Source organism: Equus przewalskii, chromosome 21 (genome assembly GCF_037783145.1).
Source record: "Equus przewalskii isolate Varuska chromosome 21, EquPr2, whole genome shotgun sequence".
In the NCBI taxonomy this organism is placed as follows: Eukaryota; Metazoa; Chordata; class Mammalia; order Perissodactyla; family Equidae; genus Equus; species Equus przewalskii.
Genome location: NC_091851.1, coordinates 23,047,750 through 23,074,552, shown reverse-complemented (window position 1 = coordinate 23,074,552; position 26,803 = coordinate 23,047,750). Strand labels below are relative to the sequence as shown.

The 26,803-nt window shown below is 42.3% G+C and overlaps 1 protein-coding gene across 4 annotated transcripts in view; it reads right to left on the bottom strand.

The window, feature by feature from the left end:
• The window catches only part of TM9SF4 (transmembrane 9 superfamily member 4), a 53,103-nt gene extending 27,480 nt beyond the window's left edge, over positions 1 to 25,623 (bottom strand). Inside the window, exons 1-2 of one of the 4 annotated variants that reach the window (XM_008525253.2) lie at positions 25,292 to 25,623; positions 1,252 to 1,365 (exon numbers count right to left, since the gene is read on the bottom strand). In XM_008525253.2, coding sequence (XP_008523475.1) covers positions 1,252 to 1,365; positions 25,292 to 25,306 — 129 coding nt within the window. In that variant the 5' untranslated portion in view covers positions 25,307 to 25,623. Of the gene's footprint in view, positions 1 to 1,251; positions 1,366 to 24,008 lie in introns of all 4 variants that reach the window. The other 3 variants (XM_070589090.1, XM_070589089.1, XM_070589091.1) reach the window with 3 other exon arrangements.
• Positions 25,624 to 26,803: the final 1,180 nt, after the last annotated feature.

Genomic DNA, 26,803 nt, shown 5'->3' with positions numbered 1-26,803 from the left:
TCAACCATATTTTACGTGACTCCTCCCCCACCCCTGCCATGGTTCACTCACCCACAGGTGGGCATCTAGCCCGAAAAGGTGAGGTGGCCCAGATGGACAGCTTCTCTCTGGACTCTGATTTAGGGCAATGCTTCCCAAACCCTAATCATTCACTTGCCCTATCTACTTACCACTTATTTTGCTATTAATTTAGATGTGACTCATTTTTAGCTAAATACATTTCAGAAGCAGACATTATAGCACTATTAAAAAGGGAAAATCAATAATGACAGCCATGAAATCATGAGTTGAAGTACTAGCTATATTTCCCAATATACGTTAAAAAGAGAATAGCTATTAAAATGTATTTGTCAACCACTTAAAATCTTCTCATATATCACCACTCAGATACGCAGTAAACAGTTTGGAAATACTGAACTGGAGAATCCAGCCAGGGGCAGAAGCTAAAATTGAAAAAACAGAGACCTTAATAGGCTGTATACACAGATGATATGAGTTACGCAGAAAAAGCTGGTAACAGAGAAGAGCATGGAACAGATGGAAGAGGGAGGCAGAGATGTCATAGAGGAGGAGACAGAAAGGGATGGAGAAAGACAGAGACAGACAGACAGACAGGCACAAACAGAGACAGAGACAGACAGACACACACACACATATGAGACGGAGACAAGTGAGAGAAAAACACAGACAGAAAAAAACAGAAACAGAGGGGCCAGCCCCATGGCTGAGTGGTTAAGGCCATGCACTCTGCTTTGGCAGCTTGAGGTTCACCAGTTTGGATACTGGGCGTGGACTTATACACCGCTCATCAAGCCATGCTGTGGCGGCATCCCACATAGAAGAACTAGAATGACTTGCAACTAGGATATACAACTATGTACTGGGGCTTTGGGAAGAAAAAAAACAAAAGAGGAAGATTGGCAACAGATGTTAGCTTGGGGCCAATCATCCTCACACACACACACACACACACACAAAAGCCTACCTTAAAAACAAACAAAAAGACAGAGAACCAGAGACAAAGAGAAAGAGAGAGAGGGACACAGAGAGAGAACACATTCACACAGGCAGAGCTGCAGAAAGCCAGAGGCGGACAGAGACAGACGACAAGGCAGAGTTGCTGGAACTGTGGGCTCCTGAGGGCACTCTGCTTGCAGCCCATGCAACCACAGGAGGGATGTGACCACTCACCACGGTCCTCCATCCAGTCTGCCCAGTACAGAGGCTGCAACAGGCCAGGAGTGCACTTACCTTGATTTCTACAGGGTCGTTCTGATGGAAGTTGATTGGCGCAACCCCAGGGACATAGAAGGCGCTTGTATCCCACGTGAGAAAGAGAAGCAGTAGGGACCACGGCAACCAATCCTGCTTGGAAGAAGAGAGGCTGCCATGGGAACGGGAAAAAAGCGAGCATCCCTCAGGGGCAGATCAAGTCATAGTACCTCCTCCATGTCTGCTTTAACTGGCCCAGTCTCACCCAACTCTGAGAGGCCCGAGGCCCTTGTAAGTGCATTCTTCCAAACGTCCCCAAGAGTGCTACAAGACACGGACTCTGCACTTCCAGAAATGAGTCACAAAGAGAATGAAGTAATTAACATTGGGACAAAAGGAAGACTGTAGTACAGGAGCCACATCTCCCCACTTCTGGATCAATGTTCTTTTACACTCTCCTGTGTAGCTAACAGAAAACAACGCTCCATGTGTTCCACTGATTCCCATTTCTCTATATGGCAACAGGCTTGCTTTGTCAGGAAGCTCCCGTGTTCCCAAGATATTTTTCCTATATGCCTTCTCCAAAACTGTACTGACCTCATCAGCTCCCACTCTCCTCCTCACTCAGCTCTAGCTACACTGGCCTTCTTGTTGTCTCCTGATAGCAAAGCCCTTCTCCACCCCTCACTGTCACCTTTACTGTTCCCTCTGCCCCTCCCACAGATACCTGCAGGGCTCATCTCATTCCTTATTTCATTCAGGTCTCTCTCAAATGTCACTTCCTCAGAGAAGCCTTCACTGACTATCCTATCTAAAACAGCCTCCTCAGGGTTCCCATTACCCATTCGCCATCTGCTTACTTCATTTCTCCTCATGGACTTATCTAATTGACATGTAAAAGACGTATTTGTTTATTTGTGTATTATCTGTCCCCCTCCACTCAAATGTTATCCCTGTGGGTGCAGGGACTGTGTCCCCCGTGCCAGGCGCAGAGTAGGCACTCAGTAAATAACCTGCATGCAGGACAGTTACTTGGGAATCAAAGGCAAGAAGGATCAATTATGGCCCTCAAGAAATGCAGCCCATCACAACACGGCTCTCCCTTCATTAATAACATGCTTGCCCCCTCAAAGAACGAGACTCCTGATATTCTCTCTCTGCCTGTGCTGAACAAGGAACTTCTGTCGTCCACACACCTGAATCTCCAACTCAATCGCGCCTCAGCATCTGTCTTCTCTCTCCACCCTCTTTCCTGCTGGGGCATTTCAGGCCCTCATTTCCTCCCCCCAGACAGTGGCCACAGCCTCCTGATCACCTTGCCTCTGCAGCATCTCAATCCTTCAAGTTACCCCACCTCCACACACACACTTGGATCATTCTTTCTAGAACTCAGCTTTATAGAGAATCAGAATCACGCAGGGGGCTTGCCAAAAACGTAGACTCATCTGCATTTTACCAGGGGCACAAGTCGAGAAAAAAATCGCTTTAAAAGTCTGAGGTTCTGAGCTTAGTGCACTTTTTGTAGATACATAGCTTGGTCAAAGTCTTAAAAGCAATATATTCGGAGTGTTTTTCCTTTGATTTCTTGTGAACATTTATAAGTAACCACCAGCTGATGTTCATTATGAAGTATGAAATAAGAGTCTGACCCCAATAAAAACAGTCAAAAATGGCTCAGACAGCTGGACTGTACTTGGTAATCAGGAGGTCAGTGGAATTAGGGATGAGAGCAGGATCTTTAAAAAGAAATGACAAGACTAGAAGGTAGAAAATTGCCTTAGGGGGTAGGAATTCTGTATAGGAAGACAGTATTTTTCCCTCTGTCCTTTTTTCTTTTAAAGATTTTATTTTTTCCTTTTTCTCCCCAAAGCCCCCTGGTACATAGTTGTATATTCTTCGTTGTGGGTCCTTCTAGTTGTGGCATGTGGGACGCCGCCTCAGCGTGGTTTGATGAGCAGTGCCATGTCCGTGCCCAGGATTCGAACCAACGAAACACTGGGCCGCCTGCAGCGGAGCGCGGGAACTTAACCACTTGGCCACGGGGCCGGCCCCCTCCCTCTGTCCTTTTCCATTTTTCAAAAATTTAGATTTACAAAAGAGTGCAAAGATACTATGAGAGTTCCCACGTACTCTTCACCCAGTTTCCCCTAGTGTTAACATCTTACATAACCACGCGCAAGGAAGGCTTTTAAAAAATAACTAGCTTTAAAAAGTTTTGAAAAAGTAAAACATACACAGTAAATAATTCAAACAGTACAAATGGGTATACCATGAAAAATAAATCTCCCTCCCACTTCAGCTCCCCATAGCCAAGCACTAATACCAGTCCCCTAAAAATCCCTCTAGAGCCATTCCACACACGCCCAAAGCAAAGGGCTCAGTAGTGTGGGAGGACTTCCTCCACGTGACCAACTATCGGAAGATTCTGGTCCTCTCTCTTTGGAACCCTTTGCTAGGCTTCACTGGTCAGTCCTCAGATAGTGAGTCCTTTGTGTGAGGGAAACAAACTCTGTCCTCTTTCTTCCTCTAATTCCTCCTTCTACCTGAATTCCAGTTAACTAAAATGCAAGGAAGACAAATCCTGTATTACTGGCATAAACTGCCATCCAAAAGTTGTTTGGAAAAAAAAATGAACTTTGAATTTTTGAAAATGATGCAGAAAACAATCCTCACACAAAGATACTGTCAAAAAACTGCAAATCGACTTATCTTAGAGGAAGGATCAACAGATGAAAAATGGCAAAGGATATATCCATAAATGCTAGAATCTTTGAATAACATAAGTTGGCAACCAAAAGCAAATCAGAACTTCAGCTTAGAATTAATGACTGTACCAAGATGACAGTGTCAGTTTTAGATATTAAAATGTCACTGTTTTGATATTCTCATACAGCCGGAGGGATTATAAACTGAACACTCCTGGGGGGCAATTTGGCACTTTGTATCAAAAGCCTCCCAGAAGCGCATACTCTTTCACTCTGCAATTCTACCTCTAGATGTTAAGAAAAATATGACAAATATGACAAAATGTACAAAAAAGGATGTTCGCCATAGACTTATTGAAAACAGGTTCACTACTTATAATAGTAAAATGTCCAATATTAGCTGAATGGGTTAAATTATGGTGTATCCTCTTATCCATTTATGTAGTCATTAAAATTGATGACATATTTCTTGAGTGGGAATGTTCAAGCTTTAGATTTAAGTAGAAAAAGCAGGGGAGAGAACACTGCATAGCAGAATTACTTTTTTTAAGAAAGTTATCTTTGGAGGCTGGCGTACTGGTGTAGCAGTTAAGGTTGCGTGCTCCGCTTCAGTGGCTTGGGGTTCACAGGTTCAGATCCTGGGCATGGACCTAGCACCACTCATCAAGCCACACTGTGGCGGCATCTCACATACAAAATAGAGGAAGATTGGCACAGATGTTAGCTCAGGGACAATCTTCCTCCCCCCGCCCCGCAAAAAAGTTATCTTTGAGAAAATGTTTAGGAGGCGAAATGGGTTATTTGAGTGATGGATTTTTTTTCCTTTTCTGTATATCTGTATTTTCTAATTTTTCTTAGGGGATTACATAGTATTTATACTACTTAAGAAAAATAATAAAATAAATCAGGCCAAAGAGAACATCACTGTTCTGAACACCTAGGTTAGAGTAATCCTAGCTTGGTCTCCACCTGCTGGCCCCAAGATGCGTTTCCAGCAGAACCTTCCACCTTCTCTTTCTAAGCCTCTGGGAAGACCAAGATTGTCCCTGCCCTTGGTGATCAGACCGCTCAGGGGAGGCTGCCTTCAAGCCTTTCTCAGGCTGTTTCTGATACCTGACCTCACCTTATTCAAGTCCTACTTACCCTTAGAGGTTCAGTTGAAATGTTTCTTCCTTCAAGAACCCTGGATCCCCCACAGGGGGAATTATTCTCTTCCTTCCTTCTTTTTCAAAGCATTCTGTAACTATTTCTATGATGACACTAGAGGCAAAAGAATGGAAACTACCCAATGCCCAAATGAACTTTCACATCTATACATGTTCAAAGAATGCTGCTGAGCTGACAAATATTTAAATCTATACTTGTTATAGTAATAGCACTTTTCATGTTGAATTATGGTCATTTAAGTATCTGCCATCTCTCCAGCTGTACTAGTCACTTGTCTAGCTTTGCTGTTGGGCATACTCAATAAATCCTTATCAAACAAATTAATAAGCACCAATCAACCTCTGATCTATACAAATATGAAACCATCTACTCACATATAGATTGAATATTATGGTTCTTAATCTTTGCTGTATCCCCTTGAGAATCTGATTTTTTAAAAATTCTCAAATTTAAAGAGTTTTTGACATCTCTCACCTTTCCACCTGTCCAAGGACCTAGTTTGAGAATCTCTGAGAACATTTATTATGCTTATACCCTACCTGTATGTCTAGGATAGTGGTTCTCAATGCTGATGCGTATTAGAATAACCTGGGGAGTAAATGGACTAAATTCCTATTCAGAAAGCATGGAGTGGTTGAATAGATTAAAAAACCCCCAAGATCCAGTGATACGCTGTCTACAAGAGACTCACTTTAGATCTAAAGACACACATAGGCTGAAAGGGATAGAAAAAGAGATTCCATGTAAATGGTAACCAAAAGAAAGCAGGCATGGCTACAGTTCTATCTGACAAAATAGACATTGAGTCAAAACTATCTAGAGACAAAAGTCATTACATAATGACAAAAGGGTCAATTCAACAGGAAGCTATAACAATTATAGATATATATGCACCTAACGTCAGAACACCTAAGTATATAAAGCAAATATTGACAGATCTGAAGGGAGAAATTGACAGCAATACAGTAATAACAGGGGACTTTAACACCCCACTTACAATAATGGATAGAGCATCCAGGCAGAAAATAAACAAACAGCTGACTTGAAAAGCTCTATAGACCAAATGGACCCAGCAGACATAAGAGAACCTCCCACCCAACTCCAGAAGAATATACATTCTTCTCAAGTGTACATGGAACATTCTCCAGAACAGATCACATGTTAGGTCACAAAACAAGTCTTAAATTTAAGATTGAAATCATTCCATGTATCTTTTCTGACCACAATGGAATGAAAGTAGAAATCAGTAACAGCAAAAAACAGGAAAATCCACAAAAATGTGAAAACTAAACAACACACTCTTGAACAACCATTGGGTCCAAGAGGAAATAAATGAGAATTTAAAAAGTACCTCAGACAAAAGAAAATGAAAATGCAACATACCAAAACTTATGGAATGCAACAAAAGCAGTACTCAGAGGAAAGTTTACACTGATAAATGCCTGCATTAAAAAAAAAGATTTCAAGCAAACAACCTAATTTTTTACACTGCAAGGAACTAGAAAAAGAACTAAGCCCAAAGTTAGCAGAAGGAAGCAAACAATAAAGATTAGAGCAGAAAGAAATAAAAAAGAGAATTTTAAAAATAGAAAAAAATCAACAGAACTAAGAGTTGGTGTTTTGAAAAGATAAACAAAATTAACAAAGCCTTAGCAACACTAAGGAAAAAGAGAGAAGACTGAAATAAATAAAATCAGAAATGAAAGAGGAGACATTACAACAGATGTCTCAAAAGTAAAAATGATCATAAAGGACTATAATGAATAATTACATATCAACAAATTGGATAACCTTGAGGAAATGGATGAATTCCTAGAAACATACAACCTAACAAAACCAAATCAAGAAATAGAAAGCCTAAAGAGACCAATAAAAAAAGAGATTAAATCAGTAATCAAAAACCTCCCAACAAAGAAAAGTCTAGGACCAGATAGCTTCACAGGCGCATTCTTCCAAACATTCAAAGAAGAATTAATACCAATCCTTAAACTTTTCCAAAAAACAGAAGAGGGAACACTTCCAAACTCATTATATGAGGCCAGCATCATCCTGATACGAAAACCAGAAAAAGATACCACAAGAAAAGAAAACTACAGGCCAGTATCCTTGATGAACACAGATGCGAAACTCCTCAAAATACTAGCAAACTGAATTTAACAGCACATTAAAAGGATCATACACCAAGATCAAGTGGGATTGATCCCTGGATACAAGGATGGTTCAACACATGCAAATCAATTCGTTTTGTCAATGTGTGCTACATCACATTAACAAAATGAAAGAAAGAAAACCACATAACCATCTCAATAGACACAGAAAAAGCATTTGAGAAAGTTCATATCCATTCATGATTAAAATTCTCGATAAAGTAAGTATAAAAGGAACTTACCTCAACACAATAAAGGCCATATATGAAAAACCCACAGTTAACATTATTATTTCTTGCTAATCAAAAATATGTGTTCAGGGGCTGGCCCCGTGGCCAAGTGGTTAAGTTCACATGCTCTGCTTCAGCGGCCCAGGGTTCCACCGGTTCAGATCCTGGGTGTGGACATGGCACTGCTTATCAAGCCACGCTGAGGAGGTGTCCCACACAGCACAACTAGAAGGACTTACAACTAGAATTTACAACTATGTACTGGGGGGCTTTGGGGAGAAGAAGAAGAAGAAAAAGAAGATTGGCAACAGATGTTAGCTCAGGGGCAATTTTTAAAAAGAAGAAATATTTATATATATGTGTTCTAAATTTCTCTTCCTAGGAAGCCAGACACCAAACCTTTTTGCCTCATCTGATATGTGACTCAAAGCCAGGGCAGAGGATTACAATCTTCTGTGGTTATCAAGCCAATTAAATCTAAGAAGCTACTCCAGTTCTACTTTCTTTTGCAACAGAATCCTCCAATCTTAACAGACACTGCCTTGGGGAACTCAAGGTCTTGCTGAGAGCTCAGGTGGCAGAGGAAGGAAAAGCAAATCCTGAAAGACTTCAACACACTTTTGTTCCAAAGTCTCAAAGCAAGTAATCAAGTACATACACAAAAAAACAACACAAACAAAAAGACACAACAACGAGGATAATACTCCCCGTGATGGAAAACAACACTAAAAAGCAACAAGAAGCCACAGAATTGCTGAGCACCTATACCGTAGGCAGAAGGCACTGGGGCAGTCGGTCCCTTCCTTCCATTGACTGAGCTCCCGCTTTATGCTGAGCACTTTACAAATGCTGATTTGCGCCATCCTCACAACTACAATTACCTTGGGACTTATGTTATCATTTGGCAGATGACTGCGAGTTAACCTGAGATCCACAGATTAAATAACTTGCCTGAGGTCAGAATGTACAGGAACAGGGATGCTCTTTTCAAGCAAGTGACTTGCATTAAGAGATGATGAGCATGTAATGCTATGGGTAACACCGGCAGCTAACATTTACTGAATACTCATTATGTGCGAGGGGCAGTTCTAGGTTCTTTCCAGCAATAAACCAATTAATCTTCACAACAATCCAGCGAGGTAGAGACTCTTATTATTCTCATTTCACCCATGAAACTGAGGCTCAGAGAGGTGACATAACACTGGCTGAGCTAGGATTTGTACCCAGGCAGTCTGATCCCAAAGCCCATGCTCTAACCAGTACAGAAATCAGTTCACGATTTCTTGAGCACCTACTGTGTCAGGTACTGCGCCAGTCTCACAGAATGCATGCCCACTAGGAGCTTTCAGCCAGTTAAGGGACAGAGACAAATCATCAGCCAATCACAATACTAGGTCCCAGATGCTATCGAGGGCCTAGTATCTTATCCTATCAGTTAAGAGGCTAAGAAGTATACAGGAGCAGCTACATGCCCAGTCTTGGTGGGGAGGGGTGCACACCTAAGAACTCAAGTGGTCTACTCAAAGACCTGAAGGGAAAGGAGAAGTGTTCCAGAAAGAGCAAAACACAGGCATAAAGGCCTGGGGACAACCATAGGGAGTTTTTGGCAGGTGAAGTGTAGGCTGGTGCTTCTCAAACTTTAATGTGCATGTAGATCACCTGGAGGCCTTGGTAAAACGCAGATTCAGATTCAGCAGGTCTAGGGTGAGGCCTGGGATTCTGCATTTCTAACCAGCTCCCAGGTGATGATGACATTTCTAGTTCACAGACCATTCCTTGAGTAGCAAACATGCACAGGTCTGTGTAGTCAAGAGGCTGGAGAATAGGTGACGGACACACACAAGCCACATTGAGGAGTGTAGGCTTCATCCTCAGCACAGTGGGGAAGACGCTAAAGAGCCTTAAGCAGGGCAAAGATAAATCAGACCTGCAGTTTTAAAGACTACTTTGGCTAGTGTGTGTGTGTGTGTGTGTGTGTGTGTGTGTGTGTGTGTGGCAGGGGGAGTGTGTGCAGCACATTTCTGCTCCAGAGACATAGTAATGTCCAGTCCTAGACTTGACACCTAACAAAGACAAATGAAATCGCCCACAAATTCCTGATCAGATGTGAAGACAAGCAGCCGTCAGGTGGAAGCAGAACGCAGCCAGTGGTTCGGAAACTCGAGCATGTAAGGAAATCACCAGGAGGGCTTATCAAAACAGATTCCTGGGTCAACCCTAGACTGCTTTCATCAGTAGGTCTGGAGCAGGGCCCAAGAATTTGCATTTCTAGCAAGTTCCCAGGAGATGCTCATACTGCTGGTCAGGTTTTGGGATCACACTTTGAGAACCACTGGTATAGAAGAAAAATTCACAGGCTTTAGGGGCCATACAGACAGGAATTCAAAGCCCAGACCCACCACTTCCTAGCTGTGTGACTTTGGGCAAGTCTTCTAAACTCTTTGAGTCTTGGGTTTAACTGTAAAATAGGAATATAACACCAAACTCTTGGCAGGGTGGTGGAGTGGTGATGGTGGGAAGGATTAAATAAAGTACATAAAGCACTTTGCACATAGTAGGTGCTTGATAAGGCAGAGTGGCCTTGTTTGGGGTTGCAGTGGAAGGCAGGACCAATGAGTACACTGCAAGGAGGGAGACAGAGGCTGAGTCTAAGGAATCTTCCAACAAGGGAGCTATCCAGCCAAGGAAAACGCCTTCACCAGGAGTGAATCAGACAGAAGCAGGTGACCGTGGAAGGAGGTGGAAGTCCATATCCCTACCCCAGTGGGAGAGTGAACCGGCAGCCTTATGACTTCCCTTAAAACTCAAGAAATTCATGATTCCCTTGACAATACGGAACACTTTAGCAACCCAAAGGTAGAAAAAAACAAGGCAAAGTTCCACCCAGAGCTGAGTTCCATAAAGACATTTTTTGAAGAAGCTTAGGAGTCAGGTAACCCAGGAGTCCAGAGAGGGGAAATGATATACCCATGGTCACAGAGCAAGTCATATGCAGAATGAAGGAAGTCCAGCAGCACCAAACCTGGCACAACCGAGTGATCACAAGTTTGTCACCATGGTGGCAGTCATGCTCAGAAACAGTCTGAGGTCGTGATTAGAGGTGTCCAGAGAACTGTGCCACCACAGATGAAGTGCTTTTTGTCTCCCTTTACCCTCCCTAATTCTCGTTCTCTGTTTCTTTGTTTCCCTTGTCCCTCCTCCAATTCAATGCTTTTCGAATAATAAACCAACTACTGTAGTCAGTCTGGTATTTACCCTTCAGGATTATTTTGAAAAGAAGAACGAAGGCAGATTAATTCTACCAAATATTAAAATACAGAGCTATCTAACTGTTTGGTGCTGGAGGAGACAGAAAAGACTTAAACATACAAATTGAAATAGAAGTACTAGAAGAAAATATAGATATACTTTTAAACAATCTTGACACAGAAAGTTTTCTAAGAATGAAACAAAATCCAGAAACTATGAAGAAAAAGGATATATAATAAGAAGGAAGAAAATGAAAAAAAAAAAAAAAAGACACCAAAGAGAAAGAAAAAGACAATTTGGGTAAAAACATTTACCACATACCTGACAAGGACTAATTTCTCTAATGTACCAAGAGCTCTTACAAACCAATGAAGGACAAATAACCCAAAAGAATACGAATGAGTGGTTAAAAAAAAAAGTTCAAATGGTCAAACATAAAAGATGCTCAACATCATTCATAATTTAAAAATGTAAATCAAAATAATGATATCTCATTTTTCACCTATTAGAGTCACAGAGCTTTAAAAAATCTGAATACACTAGATATAGGTAAATTGGTACAGTCTTTGGGGAGGGCAATTTAGCAATATATACTTAAATGGGAGCTAGAACTATTATTGAAGGACTGCCAACGTAAGTTATTAAGTAGGAAGAAAAAGTAAGATGCACAGCAGTATATGTACTGTATAATCTCATTTGTCTAAGTAATTCTTTTAAGAGCATGTACCAAAGCCAAAGACAACACAAGAAAAGAAAACAACAGACCAATATACCTCATGAACACAGAAAAAATCCTTAACAAAATATTAGCAAATCGAATCTAGCAACATATAAAAAGGTTTATACATCATGACCCACTGGGGTTTATCCTTGAAGTGCAAGGTTGGCTTATTATCTGAAAATCAGTTAATGTAACACATCATATAAATAGAATAAAGGACAAAAGCCACACAATCATCACAACAGAGGCAGAAAAAGCACGTGACAAAATTCAACACACATTCATGATAAAAAGTCTCAACAAACTAGGAACAGAAAGGAACTTCCTCAACCAGATAAAGGGCAGCTCTGAAAAACCCACAGCCAACATCATACTTAATGGTGAAAGACTGAATGCTTCCCCCCTAAGATGAGGAACAAGGCAAGGATGTCCACATATGCCATTTCTATTCAACACTGAGCTATAAATGCAAATAATGTGCACTAGATAAAATAATTAATTAAAGGCATCTAGATTGGAAAGAAAGAAGTAAAAGTGCTTTTATTTCCAAATCATATACCTTGTATCTAGAAAATTCTAAGGAATCCACAAAACAACTGCTAGAACTAATAAACAAGTTGAGCATGGTCATAGACTACAAGATCAATATATAAAAATTAATTGTATTTCCACATACTAGCAACAAACAATCCAAAATTTAAAAAATAGTCCCATTTACCATAGTTTCAAAAAAAAATATTTAGGAATAAATTTTTTGGTTTTGGTTTTGTTTGAGGAAGATTAGCCCTGAGCTAACATCTGCTGCTAATCCTCCTCTTTTTGCTGAGGAGGACTGGCCCTGAGCTAACATTTGTGCCATCTTCCTCTACTTTATATGTGGGACACCTGCCACGGCATGGCTGACAAGTGGTGCATGGGTCCTCACCCAGGATCCGAACTGGCAAACCCTGGGCCGCTGAAGTGGAACGTGTGAACTTAACCACTGGCCAATGGGCCAGCCCCAGGAATAAATTTTTTAAAAGGACTTGTATACTAAAAATTATAAAACACTGCTAAGAGAAATGAAAGAAGATCTAAATAATTGGAGAGATATTCCATGTTCATGGATTGAAGACACAATATTGTTAGGATGGCAATTTTCCCATCAGAATCCCAGCGAGCTTTTTGTAGAAACTGACAAGTTGACCCTAAAATTTATATGGAAACAAAAAGGGCCCGGAATATCCAAAACAACTTTTAAAAAGAACAAAATTGGAGGATTTATACTACGCAATTTCTAAGCTTATTTATTTATTTATTTATTTTTCTGCTTTTTCTCCCCAAATCCCCCAAGTAGATAGTTGTATACTTTAGTTGTGGGTCTTTCTAGTTGTGGCATGTGGGATGCCGCCTCAACACGGCCTACTGAGTGGTGCCATGTCAGTGCCCAGGATCCGAACCAGCAAAACCCCGGGCCGCTGAAGCGGAACGTGCGAATTTAACCACTCGGCCACAGGGCCAGCCCCTCTAAGCTTATTTTTAAAAAGCTATAGTAATCAAGACAGTGTATAAGAATAATGATCAATCAAACAGAATTAAAAGTCTAGAAATAAATATTTATATTTACAGTAAATTGATTTCCAACAAAGTTAACACAGCAATTCAATAAGGAAAAGCTAATCTTTTCAACAAATGGTGCTTGGACAGTTGGGTAGCCATATGCAAAAGAAACTTCACATTATACACAAAAATTAACTCAAAATGGATCATAAACCTAAACAGAAAAGCTAAAACTATAAAACTTCTAGAAGAAAAGCTAGGAGAAAATCTTTCTGACCTTGGGTTAGGCAAAGATGTCTTAGATACAAGACTAAAAGCGCAATGCATATTTTAAAAATTGATGTTGGACTTCATCAAAATTTAAAGCTTTCATACTTCAAAGGATATCATTAAGAAAATGAAAAAGAGGCCACAGACTAGGAGAAAAATCTTTGCAACTTACATATCTGATAGGGGATTTGCATACAGAATATGTAAAATAGTGTTACACCTTAGTAATAAGACAATCCAATTTAAAAATGGGAAAAAGATTTTTATAGACATTTCACCAAAGATGACATAAGTATGGCCAATAAGCATATAAGATGTTTGATATCATTTGTCATTAGGGAAATGCAAACCAAAACCACAATGAAGTATCACTACACACCCACTAGAATGGCTAGCCTCAAAAACACAGACAACAACAAGTGTGGACAAAGATGTGGAGAAACTGGAACCCTCATATATTGGTGGGAATGTAAAACAGTACAGCCACTTTGGAAAGTCTGCCAGTATCTTTAAAAAGTTAAACATAAACGTACGATACTATCCAGCAATTCCAATCCTAGGCGTTTATCCAAGAGAAAAGGAAATACATGTTCATACAAAGACTCGTACATGAATGTTCCCAATAGCTTTGATCCCAAAAGCTCAAAATTGGAAACAATCCAAACACCTATCAATTGGAGAACGGATAAACAAAATGTAGTATAGCCATACAGCAAAATACCACTCAGCAACAAAAAGGAGAGAACTACCAATTCATGTTAGAACATGCATGAACCTCAAAAATATTATGCTAAGTAAAAGAAGCCAGGTGCAAAAGTCTATATATTATATAATTCCACTTATACGAAATGCCCAGAAAAGGCAAATCTATAGACAGAAAGCAGATCAGTGGTTGGCTAGCTGTAGGAGCTGGGACTGACTGCAAGTGTCAGTCCCTTGACTGTTAGGGAACTTGCTGGAGAGGCAGAAATGTTCTAAAACTTTGTGTCCGTGTGATTATTGCACAAGTCTTCACAGGCATACCTCAGAGATAGCGTGGGTTCAGTTCTAGACCACTGCAATAAAGTGAACATCACAATAAAGCAAGTCACACAAATTTTCTCATTTCCCAGTGCATATAAAAGTTATATTTACGCCATACTTTAGTCTAATAAGTGTGTGATAGCATTATGTCTAAAAAAATAATGTACACATCTTAATTAAAAATACTTTATTGCTAAAAAATGTTAACCATCATCTGAGCCTTCAGTGAGTCATAATCTTTTTGTTGGTGGAGGGTCTTGCCTCGATGTTGATGGCTGCTGACTGATCAGGGGGGTGGCTGCTGAAGGATGGAATGGCTGTAGCAATTTCTTAAAATAAGACATCAATGACGTTTGTTGCATCGATTGACTCTTCCTTTTGCAGAAGATTTCTTTGTAGCATGCGATGCTGTTTGTTTGATAATGCATTTTACCCACAGCCCGACTTCTTTCAAAATTGGAGTCAATCCTCTTAAACCCTGCTGTTGCTTTAACAACTAAGTTTATCCTTTGTTGTCATTTCCACAGTCTTCACAGAATCTTCACCAGGAGCAGATTCCACCTCAAGAAACCACTTTCTTTGCTTATCCTTAAGAAGCAACTCCTCATCTGTAAAAGTTTTATCATGAGACTGCAACAATTCATTCACATCTTCAGGCTCCACTTCCAATTCTAGTTCTCTTGCTAGTTCCACCACATCTGCAGTTACTTCCTCCAATGAAGTGTGGAACCCCTCAAAGTCATCCCTGGGGTTTGGAATCATCTTCTGCCAAATTCCCATTAATGTTGATATTTTGACCTCTTCCCATGAATCATGAATGTTCTTAATGCATCTAGAATGATGAATCCCTTCCAAGAAGGTTTTCAATTTACTTTGCCCAGATCCATCAGGGGAATCACTGTCTATGGCAGCTATAGCTTTACAAAGTGTATTTCTTAAATAATAAGACTTGAAAGCCAAAATTACTCTTTGATCCCTGAGCTGCAGAATGGATGTTGTGTTGGCAGGCATGAGAACAATATTCATCTCACTGCACATCTCCATCAGAGCTCTTGGGTGACCAGAAGCATTGTCAACGCGTGGTAATATTTTGAAAGGAATCTTTTCTTCTGAGCAGTAGGTCACAACAGAGGGCTTAAAATATTCAGTAAACCATGTTGTAAAAAGATGTGCTGTCATCGAAGCTTTACTGTTCCATTTACAGAGCACAGGCAGAACAGATTTAGCATAATTCTTCAGGGCCCTAGGATTTTCAGAATGGTAAATGAGCTTGGCTTCAACTTAAAGTCACTAGCTGCCATTAGCCCCTAACAAGAGAATCAGGCTGTCCTTTGAAGCTTTGACTTTCACTTCTCCTCTCTAGCTACGAAAGTCCTAAGTGACATCTCCTTCCAATAGAAGGCTGTTTTGTCTACATTGAAAATCTGGTGTTCAGTGTAGCCCCCTTCATTAATTACCTTAGCTGGATCTTCTGGGTGACTTGCTGCAGCTTCTCCATCAGCACTGGCTGCTTCGCCTTGCATTTTCATGTTATGGAGATGGTTTCTTTCCTTAAACCTCATGCTAGCTTCAAACTTTTCTTCTGCAGCTGCCTCACCTCTCTCAGCCTTCACAGCATTGGAGAGAGTTGGGGCCTTGCTCTGGATTAGGCTTTGGCTTAAGGGGATGTTGTGGCTGGTTTGATCTTCTATCCAGACCGCTAAAACTTTCTCCATATCAGTAATAAGGCTGTTTCGCTTTCTTAGCATCAGTGTGTTCACTGGACTAGCACTCTAATTTCCTTCAAGAACTTTTCCTTTGCAGTCACAGCTTGACTGTTTGGCGCAAGAGGCCTAGCTTTCAGCCTATCTCAGCTTTCAACATGCCTTCCTCACTAAGCTTAATTATTTCTAGCTTTTGATTTAAAATGAGACATGTGACTCTTCCTTTCACTTGAACACTTAGAGGCCATTGTAAGGTTATTAATTGGCCTAATTTCAACATTGTTATGTCTCAGGGAATAGGGAGGAGAGGGAGACGGATGGGAGAACAGCTGGTCGGTGGAGCAATCAGAACACACACAACATTTATACATTAACTTCACCAGCTTACATGGGCGTGGTTCGTGGCACCCCAAAACAGTTACAATGGTAACATCAACGATTCCTGATTACAGATCACCATAACATATAATAACAATAAAAAAGTTTGAAATATTGCGAGAACTACCAAAATGTGACACAGACACATGACGTGAGCAAATGCTGTTGGAAAAATGGTGCCAACAGACTTGCTCAACACAGGGTTGCCACAAACCATCAATTTATAAAAAACACAATATCTGCAAAGCACAAAACAAACTGAAATGCAATAAAATGAGTTAGGCCTGTACATTTACTAAAAATCATTGAACTGTACACTTAAAATGGGCCATTTTCTGGCATTAAATGATACTTTCATAAACCAGAAGAAAAAAAATAACCAGCTAGAGGGAGATATAGATGAAACAAGTTTGACAATATAATGGTAATTGTTGAAGCTGGGTGATGGGTTATGGGGGTTCATTATACTATTTCTTCTACTTTTGTGTATGTTGGAAATTTTTTATAATAAAAAGTTTTTAAAAATAGACATTTTTATGTGTATAAAAATGTTCTGGAGAAATCTATGTTAAAAAAATCAAAGACTATTTAACTCTGATGAATGGATCTGGGGTAGCCAAGTGACTTTCTTTTCATTTATAGCTTTTTTCCACTATCTTTTTTCTATGTACATGGATCACTCATATTCAAATAAATATTTAGATTTTAAGAAGGGGAAGGAAATGGGCTGCCTCTGAAAGTCCCCCTGAAGACATACAGGAAATGGGAGACATAAGGTAAGGAGGATGCAGAGGAGATTCTGGCATGAGCGTGTGGGGAACCAGACTAGATCGGCAATTCTTAACCTCAGGGAGGGTGTTGCGAACCCCTCTGAGGATCTTATAAAAGCTACAGACCCTGCTCCCAGAAAAAATGCTCCAAAATGCAGAACGTGACATATGATTCCAGGAGGATCTAGGACTTAGAAGTTCATGGGCCCCTGAGAAGACCCCCTGTACTAGACACCATGACAACTTTCTGTGAGTCTTTGACTTTACTACCTCTGCAGCCCTCACAGCCTGAGAGAGGATGTTTGACCCACGGTTCATTTCTGTAAGGAAGTTAAGGAGGAGCAAAGTACTCGCTTCTTGGCAAATTCCTTTGTATCTTTCTTTAATTTTTAATTGGTCACCACAGGCACTCCCATGTGAGGTTCAGTCTGAAAAGTCAATTAGGTATCTGGCAAACATCTTTTGCATTTTCAGAGCCATGAAAGGAGAGAGAGTTCTAAGAGATGTGAACCAGCCCATTTAACATTATTTTGCTTTACTCGGTTTCCAAGCCACGAGACTGCAAAGGTAGCATGTCAAGGAACAAGGTGATGGCAATCTAGAAGCCCTTTGTGCTGTAATCTAACACCCCATCACTGGCAAAGATAGGGGTGACCTGGAAAGTTATAAAGCTGAAGAGACTCAAGAATCAAGGTCTTGCCTTTCCTATCCATTTTATTCTTGGGGACCACGCATGGGAAAAATCTTTCCCAACAGCCCAGTGAAGGACTACGAGGACTAAAAAGTACCCTTCACCCCCTAACATTTGCCCCACCCAGTTTGAAAGGAGTGAGCAATTAATTTCCCAAGAAAATAGGAAGTTTCCCCTGAGAACTGAAAATTATTTTATTCACTCACATTCTCTGTGGCCTGAAGCTAACCTTTCCTTTTCTGGAGCCCTTTGCCTGGCAGTCTCCCTCCCTATAAATAGCATCATCTAGTGATACAGGCTGGCCAATCTGAACAGCCTTGCCGGTTCCTATTTCATGCTTTTCCTGCTACAAAAGCAGCAGCTTTCTTAACAGTAAGCTAGATTTTTCTTTTTCCTTCTCAAAGATACAGTCACTATTTTAAGATCACTCAGTAACTGCTCCCCAGATTAAGCGAAAAAAAAAAAAAAAAGAAAAAGAGAAAGGCTTTGGGGCACAGTTTGCCGGCAGTTAACTGAAATCAACTACCCACTCAGTTAAAGCTCCCTAAGAATTCAACCACACGTGCAGGATGGCTAATGATGCTGAAGACCACTTACCAAGCTGCCCCCATGAAGCTAAAGAACTCACAGAGGAAAAAAACAGAACCAAATTAGCCACAGGAGACTCCAAATATGTAGCCTTTATTTCAGAGCTCACAGCTACATAGTAGCTGTTGAGCAGAGAGACATAAAAAGACTCAACCGTCTTTTGCTGGTAGGGAAAAACCCACAGCAGGCTGTCGAAGGCCAGGTGAAACTAATAACCACCCTCACCGAGCAACAGACAACTAGACCTAAACATTGAGGCCAGAAAGTGCAAAGATAAAACCTATGAAACGCACTGACCCTCCCTCTCCCCCTGGGGTATTTATAAAGAACCCTCAGTTCAAGAGATGGGCTTAGATGCTTCACCTCCGGAAGACTTCAAACCTTGGAGTAGAAAAGAGCTCTCTCTGTGCTGGACACTTTCATGTCTTATTTCATTTAATCACCACAACAATCCTCTGAGGTCAGTATCATCCTCGTTTTAAAATAAGGAAACTGATTCAGTTTGGGATGACGAAAAAGTTCTGAAGATGGATGATGGTGACGGTTACACAACAATGTGAATGTACTTAATGCCACTGACCTGTATTCTTAAAATAGTTAAAATGGCAAATGTTATGTGTATTTTCCCACATACACAAGAAAACATTTTAAAAGAGGTAACTGAGGTTTAAAGAAGCAAATAGTTTGCCCAAAGTCATAAAACCCATCAGTGTCAAATTCTAGCCCAGGTCCTTAGATCAAGCCTTAGTTTCTTCATCTGTAAAATGGGCTTTTATAAGGATTAGATGGGGGCCAGCCCAGTGGCACAGCGGTTAAGGTCGCACGTTCTGCTTCAGTGGCCCAGGGTTCACCGGTTCAGATCCTGGGTGTGGACATGGCACTGTTTGCCAAGCCATGCTGTGGTAGGTGTCCCACATATAAAGTAGAGGAATATGGGAACGGATGTTAGCTCAGGGCCAGTCTTCCTCAGCAAGAAAAAAAAAAAAAGAGGAGGAATGGTAGCAGATATTAGCTCACAGCTAATCTTGCTCAAAAAAGAAAAAAGGATTAGATGGAACAATGGATGGGCATATGGTTCATCAGTTGAAATGCATCATGTGAGTAGAAATTTTTCCCTTGAAGTCAGGTAACATTGGGGATTACCACAAATCTTTAATAGCTTTTTAATCAGAATGTCATAGTAGTTTTAAACTTTATAAAGAGACCACCTCATTCAGGGGTTGCAAATTCAACCACCTAGACTGGCCATGCAGTTGATCTAAATCGTGAAGCTGCTCAGAAGCAAGAAAAAACGGAGTGGAGGAGAAAGTGACAAACTGGGCCCTGCATGGGGAATGCTCCTGATGGGGAATTGGGGCCTGAATTTTCAAGAGAAAATGAAAATCTAGAATTTTTAAAATGTGAAATCGCCCAATTATTAAATGTTGGTGACTAACTCAAAAAATTTTAAAGTTCTGTGCCAGCAAAAAAAAAAAAAAAAAAAAAACCCCAAATCAAGCCCATGTCAAGATGTGGTCCAAGGATTGCTGATTTATAGCGTCTGATCTACTTCAAGAAGAAACCGAAGCCCAAAGATGTTAAGTGACTTGCCAGGGCACCCAGACTCCTTTCTAAACTGGCTTAAGAATTCAGTTCCAGCTGGTGATTTTTGTTTTTCAAGAATTGCTAGTAGCATTTAGCATACCTTCTGAATACAAAACCTCAAGATTGCAAGCCCTGGGAGGTATGTCAGTTTAATGCTCAGGCATAGGTGAGAAATCATGTTATGAAGACAGAGAAGGAGGCAATGAAGAGGAATGAGACAGAATTGAGAAGTCCCGTGCGTCCCCAACCATGCCCCATTTGGGAAACACTAGTGTCAGCAAATGGTTCATGGATCAAAGCAGGTTTGGGAGTGGTAGGTGGTTCCTATCATTTGCCTGCGGCCAGATGGCCCTGCTCATCCTGGGTCCTTCCCACCTTCCTGCCAGTGCCCAGAGATCAAAACCCAACCTTCTCCAACATTCTGCAACCTGCTTCTTTACTGCAAGATCAAAGGGGAACTTTTGTCCAAGCTGTAAAAGAGAAAGCAAGAGGCAACTTAGCGCCGTCTCTGCCTCCTCTCTACTTCCTGAGAGGACTAAGGGCGCTCCTTTAAAGGGATTCCTCAGAGAAACACATCTGAACCAAGGCCTGGTATTGGCATCTCAGATCCAAGGACACAGCAGCTCCTGCAGAATATGTGCCAGGTAGGGCAACTCGAGAGAGAAGACAGACAATACAACCGACAGCACTTGGAAAGACCACAGGGACTACGACCATGGAAAAAAATCAAAATCAATCTGATTTTATAGGCATATTAGCAAAAATCACCTTAAATTCAAGTATTCTAAATCACAGTATTTTCAACCTGGAATTTAGAAATCATCAAATCCAAACCTTCACTTCACATGTGACATATGTGGAAACACATCAATAAAGACAAAGTAATGTGCCCCAGGACACATGGTGGATCAGTGGGAGTGGTGGGACTAAGCCCAGGCTGCTGGCTCCTGCTCCAGTGCTCAATGGGCTGATGCCCACCCATGAGAGAGGCCCCGAGGAGACAGCAGCTTCCCACACACAGCTCTGGTGGCAGAGTCCAGGCCTCTCACCTCCTGTTCCTGGACTCTACCATCCCGATTCCACCACAGAAACAGTTTCTGTACTTCCGACTGGGGCCGGGGCGACTGGCTAGCACTCACTCCATCTGCTCAAAGGAAACGTGAGCTCATTCAGTCCATTCCCTTGCCTCTGGACTGGATCAAACTCAAGCAACCTCAAAACAGTGTGAACCAACCCAGATTCCACTCCTAGGTACATACCCAAGAAAACTGAAAACACACACTCACACAAAAACTTGCACACAAATGTTAATAGAAACATTATTCATAACAGCCAAAAAGTGGAAACAAACCCAATGTCCATCAACGGATGAAAGAATAAATAAAATGTGGTCTATCCACACAATGGCATATTATTTGGCCATAAAAAGGGATGAAATACTGACACATGCTACAACATAGATGAACTTTAAAAACATTATGCTGTATAAAAAAAGCCGAATACAAAACACCACATATGATGTGATTCCATTTATATGAAATATCCAGAGACAAATCTACACAAAGTAAATTAGTGGTTGCAAGGGCCTGGGAAATAACTGCTAATGGGTTGCTTTTTGGGGTGATGAAAATGTTCTGGAAGTAAATAGAGGTGAAAGTTGCACAACTTTGTGACTGTACTTATAAAAACCACTCAACGGAATACTTTACCAGCGAACTTTATGGTATATGAATTATAGTCAATAAAAAAGGAAACGGGTAAAACCCAAACAGTATGAACGATGAGATATGTGAGAGAAGTACACAGAGTTCTAGTCTCCAAATGGACGTTTCTAGACTCCTGAGCTGACATGCCTACAAATGTACTTGATGGACATTTCTCAAGTTCCAGCAAAATAATATTCCCCAAAGCATACTCCATATGCTCAATATTTCCGTAAAGAGTGAGACACGAGCCTGCTTCTCACTTCAGACTGATCTAGGTAACTCAGTATTGTGTGACTTCACAGAGCCATCTAAGTGCAGGGCAGGAGGAGCAGGGAAACGAGCGCGCTCCAGTTTACACCGGCGTCTCCTCTGCGGCGGGAGAAGTCTTGCTCTGCAAGTTCGGGAAAACCCCCACTGCGCTGACACAGACCTGGGAGCTGGCAGCCTAACCCTTGGCGAAGAAGAGCCATTCACTAAGGAAAGCGAGGGAGGGAAAAGCTCTTAAGACAGGAGTTGAAACTTGCACCCACAGCCCTAACTTTCAAAACACAAGAACAAACCCCAAATCCAGCCTGTTCTAACGGTCACTGAATTCACTAGCTGAATTCACTAGCTCGGCTCCTCTTGGGTTGTATGACTTGCCTCAGAAACCCATACACTCCAAAGCAGATCCACACACTTCCATCCCCAGCAGCTGGGACACAGGCTATGTGTACGAGGGTGCGGAGGCTGTTCTAACTTCATGTAATAAAGTGCTTGACGCAGACCAAACTCAAGTCTACCTGTGACCCCACTGTGCCCGTTACATATATCCCCCTGTAATAAACCTGCTTCCACATCTTTTCACTATTGCATCAAACATGAAATTTCTCACATGCGCCCTTTAAACTAGCCTCTGTGGGTCACTGTATACATTGTACCCTCCATTTCTTCAAATCAATTACTGTATTCACCATGAAAGGGCAGGACCCCACTCCCAGGTGACACGACAAACGCTAAATCACGGTGCTTTCCACTGTGCTTAGAATAAAATCCAAACTCCTTTCCACGGCTTCTCTGCAGGCTGAGAACAAGCCAGCTCCCCTAATGGAATGTTCTGGAGCGGGTGGGAAGGGGACGCACCCTAGCAGAGCAGTCTACGTCAAAGTGCAGCCCACAGACTGCACACTGCAGGCTGTAACCCACCACAACTACAGGCGTGGCTGCTCCCGCCCCTCACCAACTTCCTTCTACCATCTCCCCCACCCCACCCCTCACCGTGCTTCAGCCCTCCAGCCTTCTGTGCTCCTCAAACACACCAAGCCCTTTCCCACCTTGGTCCTTTACACTTGTCATTTCCTTTGGAACATTCTTTGCATTGCTGGTTCCTTCTCGTCAATCAGGTCTCAACTCACATCACCTTCTCTGAGAAGCCTTCTCTGACCACTTCATGCAAAGTAGTTGCATCACCTCGTCACCCCCAATTACTACCACTTCACCTTGCTGTGACAGCATCTTCACAGCACTTACTACTCTCTGACAGCATCTGGTTCATGCATTTACTTATTCACTGCCTGTCTCCTCAGACTAGAAAAGCTCCACAAGGGTAGGGACCCTGACCTCTAATTCACAACTACATCCCTTAGCACAGAGAAGGCAATCAAACATTTGTTGATTAAATAAATATGTACCAGAAACATGTATCGCTAACTTATTACCTCTTAAAAACCTCTGAACAGGGCAGGAATTTCCTAGTACAATGCTATAAATGCCACTTTATTGAACTTTTTCCCCATGGCAAGAGAGGGTGGAACTTTTCCTGTTAAGTTCTTACGCCATCCTCGTTCTGAATTTGGTTCAGAAAAAGATGGGTTTCGACATGCCACTTTTGGGACGTTCCCTACTCATGGTTCAGACTGAAGTCTGAGACCAGAGAAATCAGGCAAGGCTGGGCCTGGCTCTGTGGCCAAGTGGTTAAAGTTCAGCGCACTCTGCTTTGGGGGCCTGGGTTCAAGGGTTTGGATCCTGGGCACAGACCTACTCCACTCACTAGCCATGCTGTGACCATGTCCTGCATATAAAAAAATGGAGGAAGATTGGCACAGATGTTACCTCAGGGCTAATCTTCCTCAAGCAAAAAAAAGGAGCATCGACAACACATGTTACCTCAGGGCAAATCTTCCTCAGCAAAAAAAAGAAGAAGAAAGAAAGAAAGAAATTAGGCACAACTGTGAAATCTTTTACCTGACCTCTGAGGTTCTAAATAAGGAATCCCTCATTAAATAAAAAGGATTAAGTTATCAGTTGGTTAACAGGAGGGGAACTCATTATCAGCCAATAACCTACCCTTCTTTGGCGAAAACCAACACCAGGAATTTAAACAAGAATTTTCCTTCGCTAAAATCAAATGTCACTTCCTTTTCTCTGTGTCTTCCTTTGCATTCACTCCCAGGAGGAAATTACCTGCTGAGGAAGCAACATACAGGAAGACCTAGAAAATCACTCGGGACTAAGTGACTTCAATTTTGCTTCTGATCTCTTGACAAGCAGAATGTGAGCTGAGAGTCTGGAAGAAAGGCCAGTCCTTCACAGACCTCCTTCCAGGCTTCTGTACCAGAAGCGAGCAAGTTCGCACCCACTTTCCAGGCACAGGTCTTTTACCCGCACCCTTATCCACTTACAGCGTTCACCCTAACGAGTTCCATCCTAACGAGCTGCGTGGCCCTGTAGGGGCATGGGAAGGGGAAGCAGCCAAGTGGGGACAGTAGAGCGTTTTTCAAAACTTAGTCCACAGACCACATCCATCATAATCATTGGCGTGCTTATAAAAGTGCAGGTTCCTGGTCATCACCTGGCCCTACAGACTGAGAATCTTTGGGAGTGGCTCAGGAAACAGCTTTTCTAACACGCCTCCTGACACACACCCCGAGAGTCTCAACCACAGCAAAGTTTGAGAACCAGTGGGATAAAAGCTCCCCAGGAGACAGGCAGGGAGTTGATTGAGAAAAGACAGGAGAAACGGTTAGGGAAGGGTCTAGGGATGGAAGATAGGGGGGTGGGGGGCAGTTAGGGCATGCTCCCGGGTAGCAGCAGTCAAGGTGGGTGCGCGGTGGGAAGACTTGAGGGTGGAGGTGAGGATAGGGCTCTGGAAAGGATCTGAGACGGGGCGGGGGCTGGCAGGCTGGTCAGAGGTGAGGTCGCATCCGCGGACTGGTCAGGACAGTAGGGAGGCGGGAAGGCGGAGAGAGCAGAGTCTGGACGTGAGGGGGAGGAGCAAGGGCGGGAATAAGAGGGGTTCTTCGGGGAGACCGGGGCTAGGACAGTGAATTTTGGAAAACAGGAGTCACAGGAGGCGGCGACCAAAGCAAGAATAGGAACCGGCAGAGGCGGTAGCTGAGACCTTTCCTCCGACCCAGCGCCTCCCCCCAAACTCGGGGCCTTGACAAGCCTGAGTAAGGGCTAGGCCAGGGAGGGGGAGTTTAGGGGAGACGAGCCCAGTCAGGGACGTCCCTCAAGCCTGAGCTAAGGGTCCCGGAGATGGCTCGGGCCAGGCACGGGACACCGGAAGGTCCTGGGTTCCTCCGGAGGGCCCCGCTCCAGCTCCGGCTCCCAGAGTCTCCTTCACTCACCATCGCCGCCGCCATCTTGGATCCACGTGTCGCCGTAATGACGTCAGCGGAAGTGGTGTTTCCCTGGTTACCGTTTAACACTGCCAGGTGCTGCCTGGCTTCAATCGCTCCTGTAGTCGCGGTCAGCAGAGGGGCAAGGGAGAATTAGCTCCTGATCAGTAGCCTGGTCTGAACAGTTAGGTCGCTGAGTGGGTGAAGAGAGAGGATGGTGTAACTATAGGAGCCATATTAGCTCCTGGCAGAGACTGCTGCTTCCCCTCCCCCCACACTGCATTGTGGGTAATGGGTGTGTGGGTAAACGCGCATGTTCTCTGGACGCCATCTTTACTATTGGCAGAAAGCCCCGTTGCCAGGGTTACTTGAGGCCTTGATTCGAGTGAGTGGGGTCGGTACAATGACTCCAATAGCTGCCCAACTCCGAGAATAATTTGTAATTATATATTTAATTATTTGCTTGACTATCCTATATCCTCTCCAATAGACTGTAATCTCTATGAGGGTAGCATATTGTCTTTTATTTAATTTCACTCTGCCTTATTCTTACCTGTAACATGGGGAAAGGATTATTAAAATACCTTGATTGTAGGTTTATGATGAAGATTCAATGACGTAATATTACATAGTATGTATTCAATAAATAATTGTCATTATACCCTTATGTATACTCCTTCAGGCATATGGTAGGTGCCCAATACAATACTACACTGCATGTTTACTAAATGAATGAATGAAAAGCAGCATATTAATGGAGGGAGACATTTTTGACTGTGGACTTCACCATGCTTTAGTTACCTAAGTGTGTACTCGAGGCCTAAGTTGCCAATATCTGGAAAAGGGGACTCAAAGAGTCATGGTGTTAAAATAGGGAGAACTCTGAAAGTTCATTTAGTCCGTGTATCACTATAAAGTGCGTACAAGACCAGTGCTACCTGCAACTGTTTCAAAAAGTTGTTAAAAAGATTATAATGATTAATAATAATAAACACTTACTGAGCATTTGCTGTGTGCTGCAGCATTTAGCATTATGCTAAAACCATTCACAAGACTCTCATCTAATCCTGTGTCTTGGCTAGGGGCAGTTGAACCCTGATTCCTACCTGTTAGCACCACTAGGGTGGATTCTCCAAAAAGATGGCTGCCAACAAGTCCTCCCATCTTTGCATGAGCATGCTGTTTCTCCTATCAAGTAGACTCTGTTTCTCCTCCTGTTGAATCTGTCTGGTCATGTCACAGTGAGGCTTGGCAGCTTCTGCTTCCACCATCTTGGGTCTAAAGAAGTCTGGCTATCCTGCTGGAGAGCCACATGGAGAGGGAAGGAGGCCCAGCCAGCTCCTCAAGACATTCAAGAAACTCCATTTGAGCACTAGATCTGTGAATGAGGTCATCTTGGACATTCCAATCCCAGCTGAACTGCCAGCTGAATGCAGCCACATGCATAACCTTATCCAACACCCTGTGGAATAGAAAAACTGCCCCGCTGAGCCTAGTTGTTTTAGATTTGGGGGTGGTTTC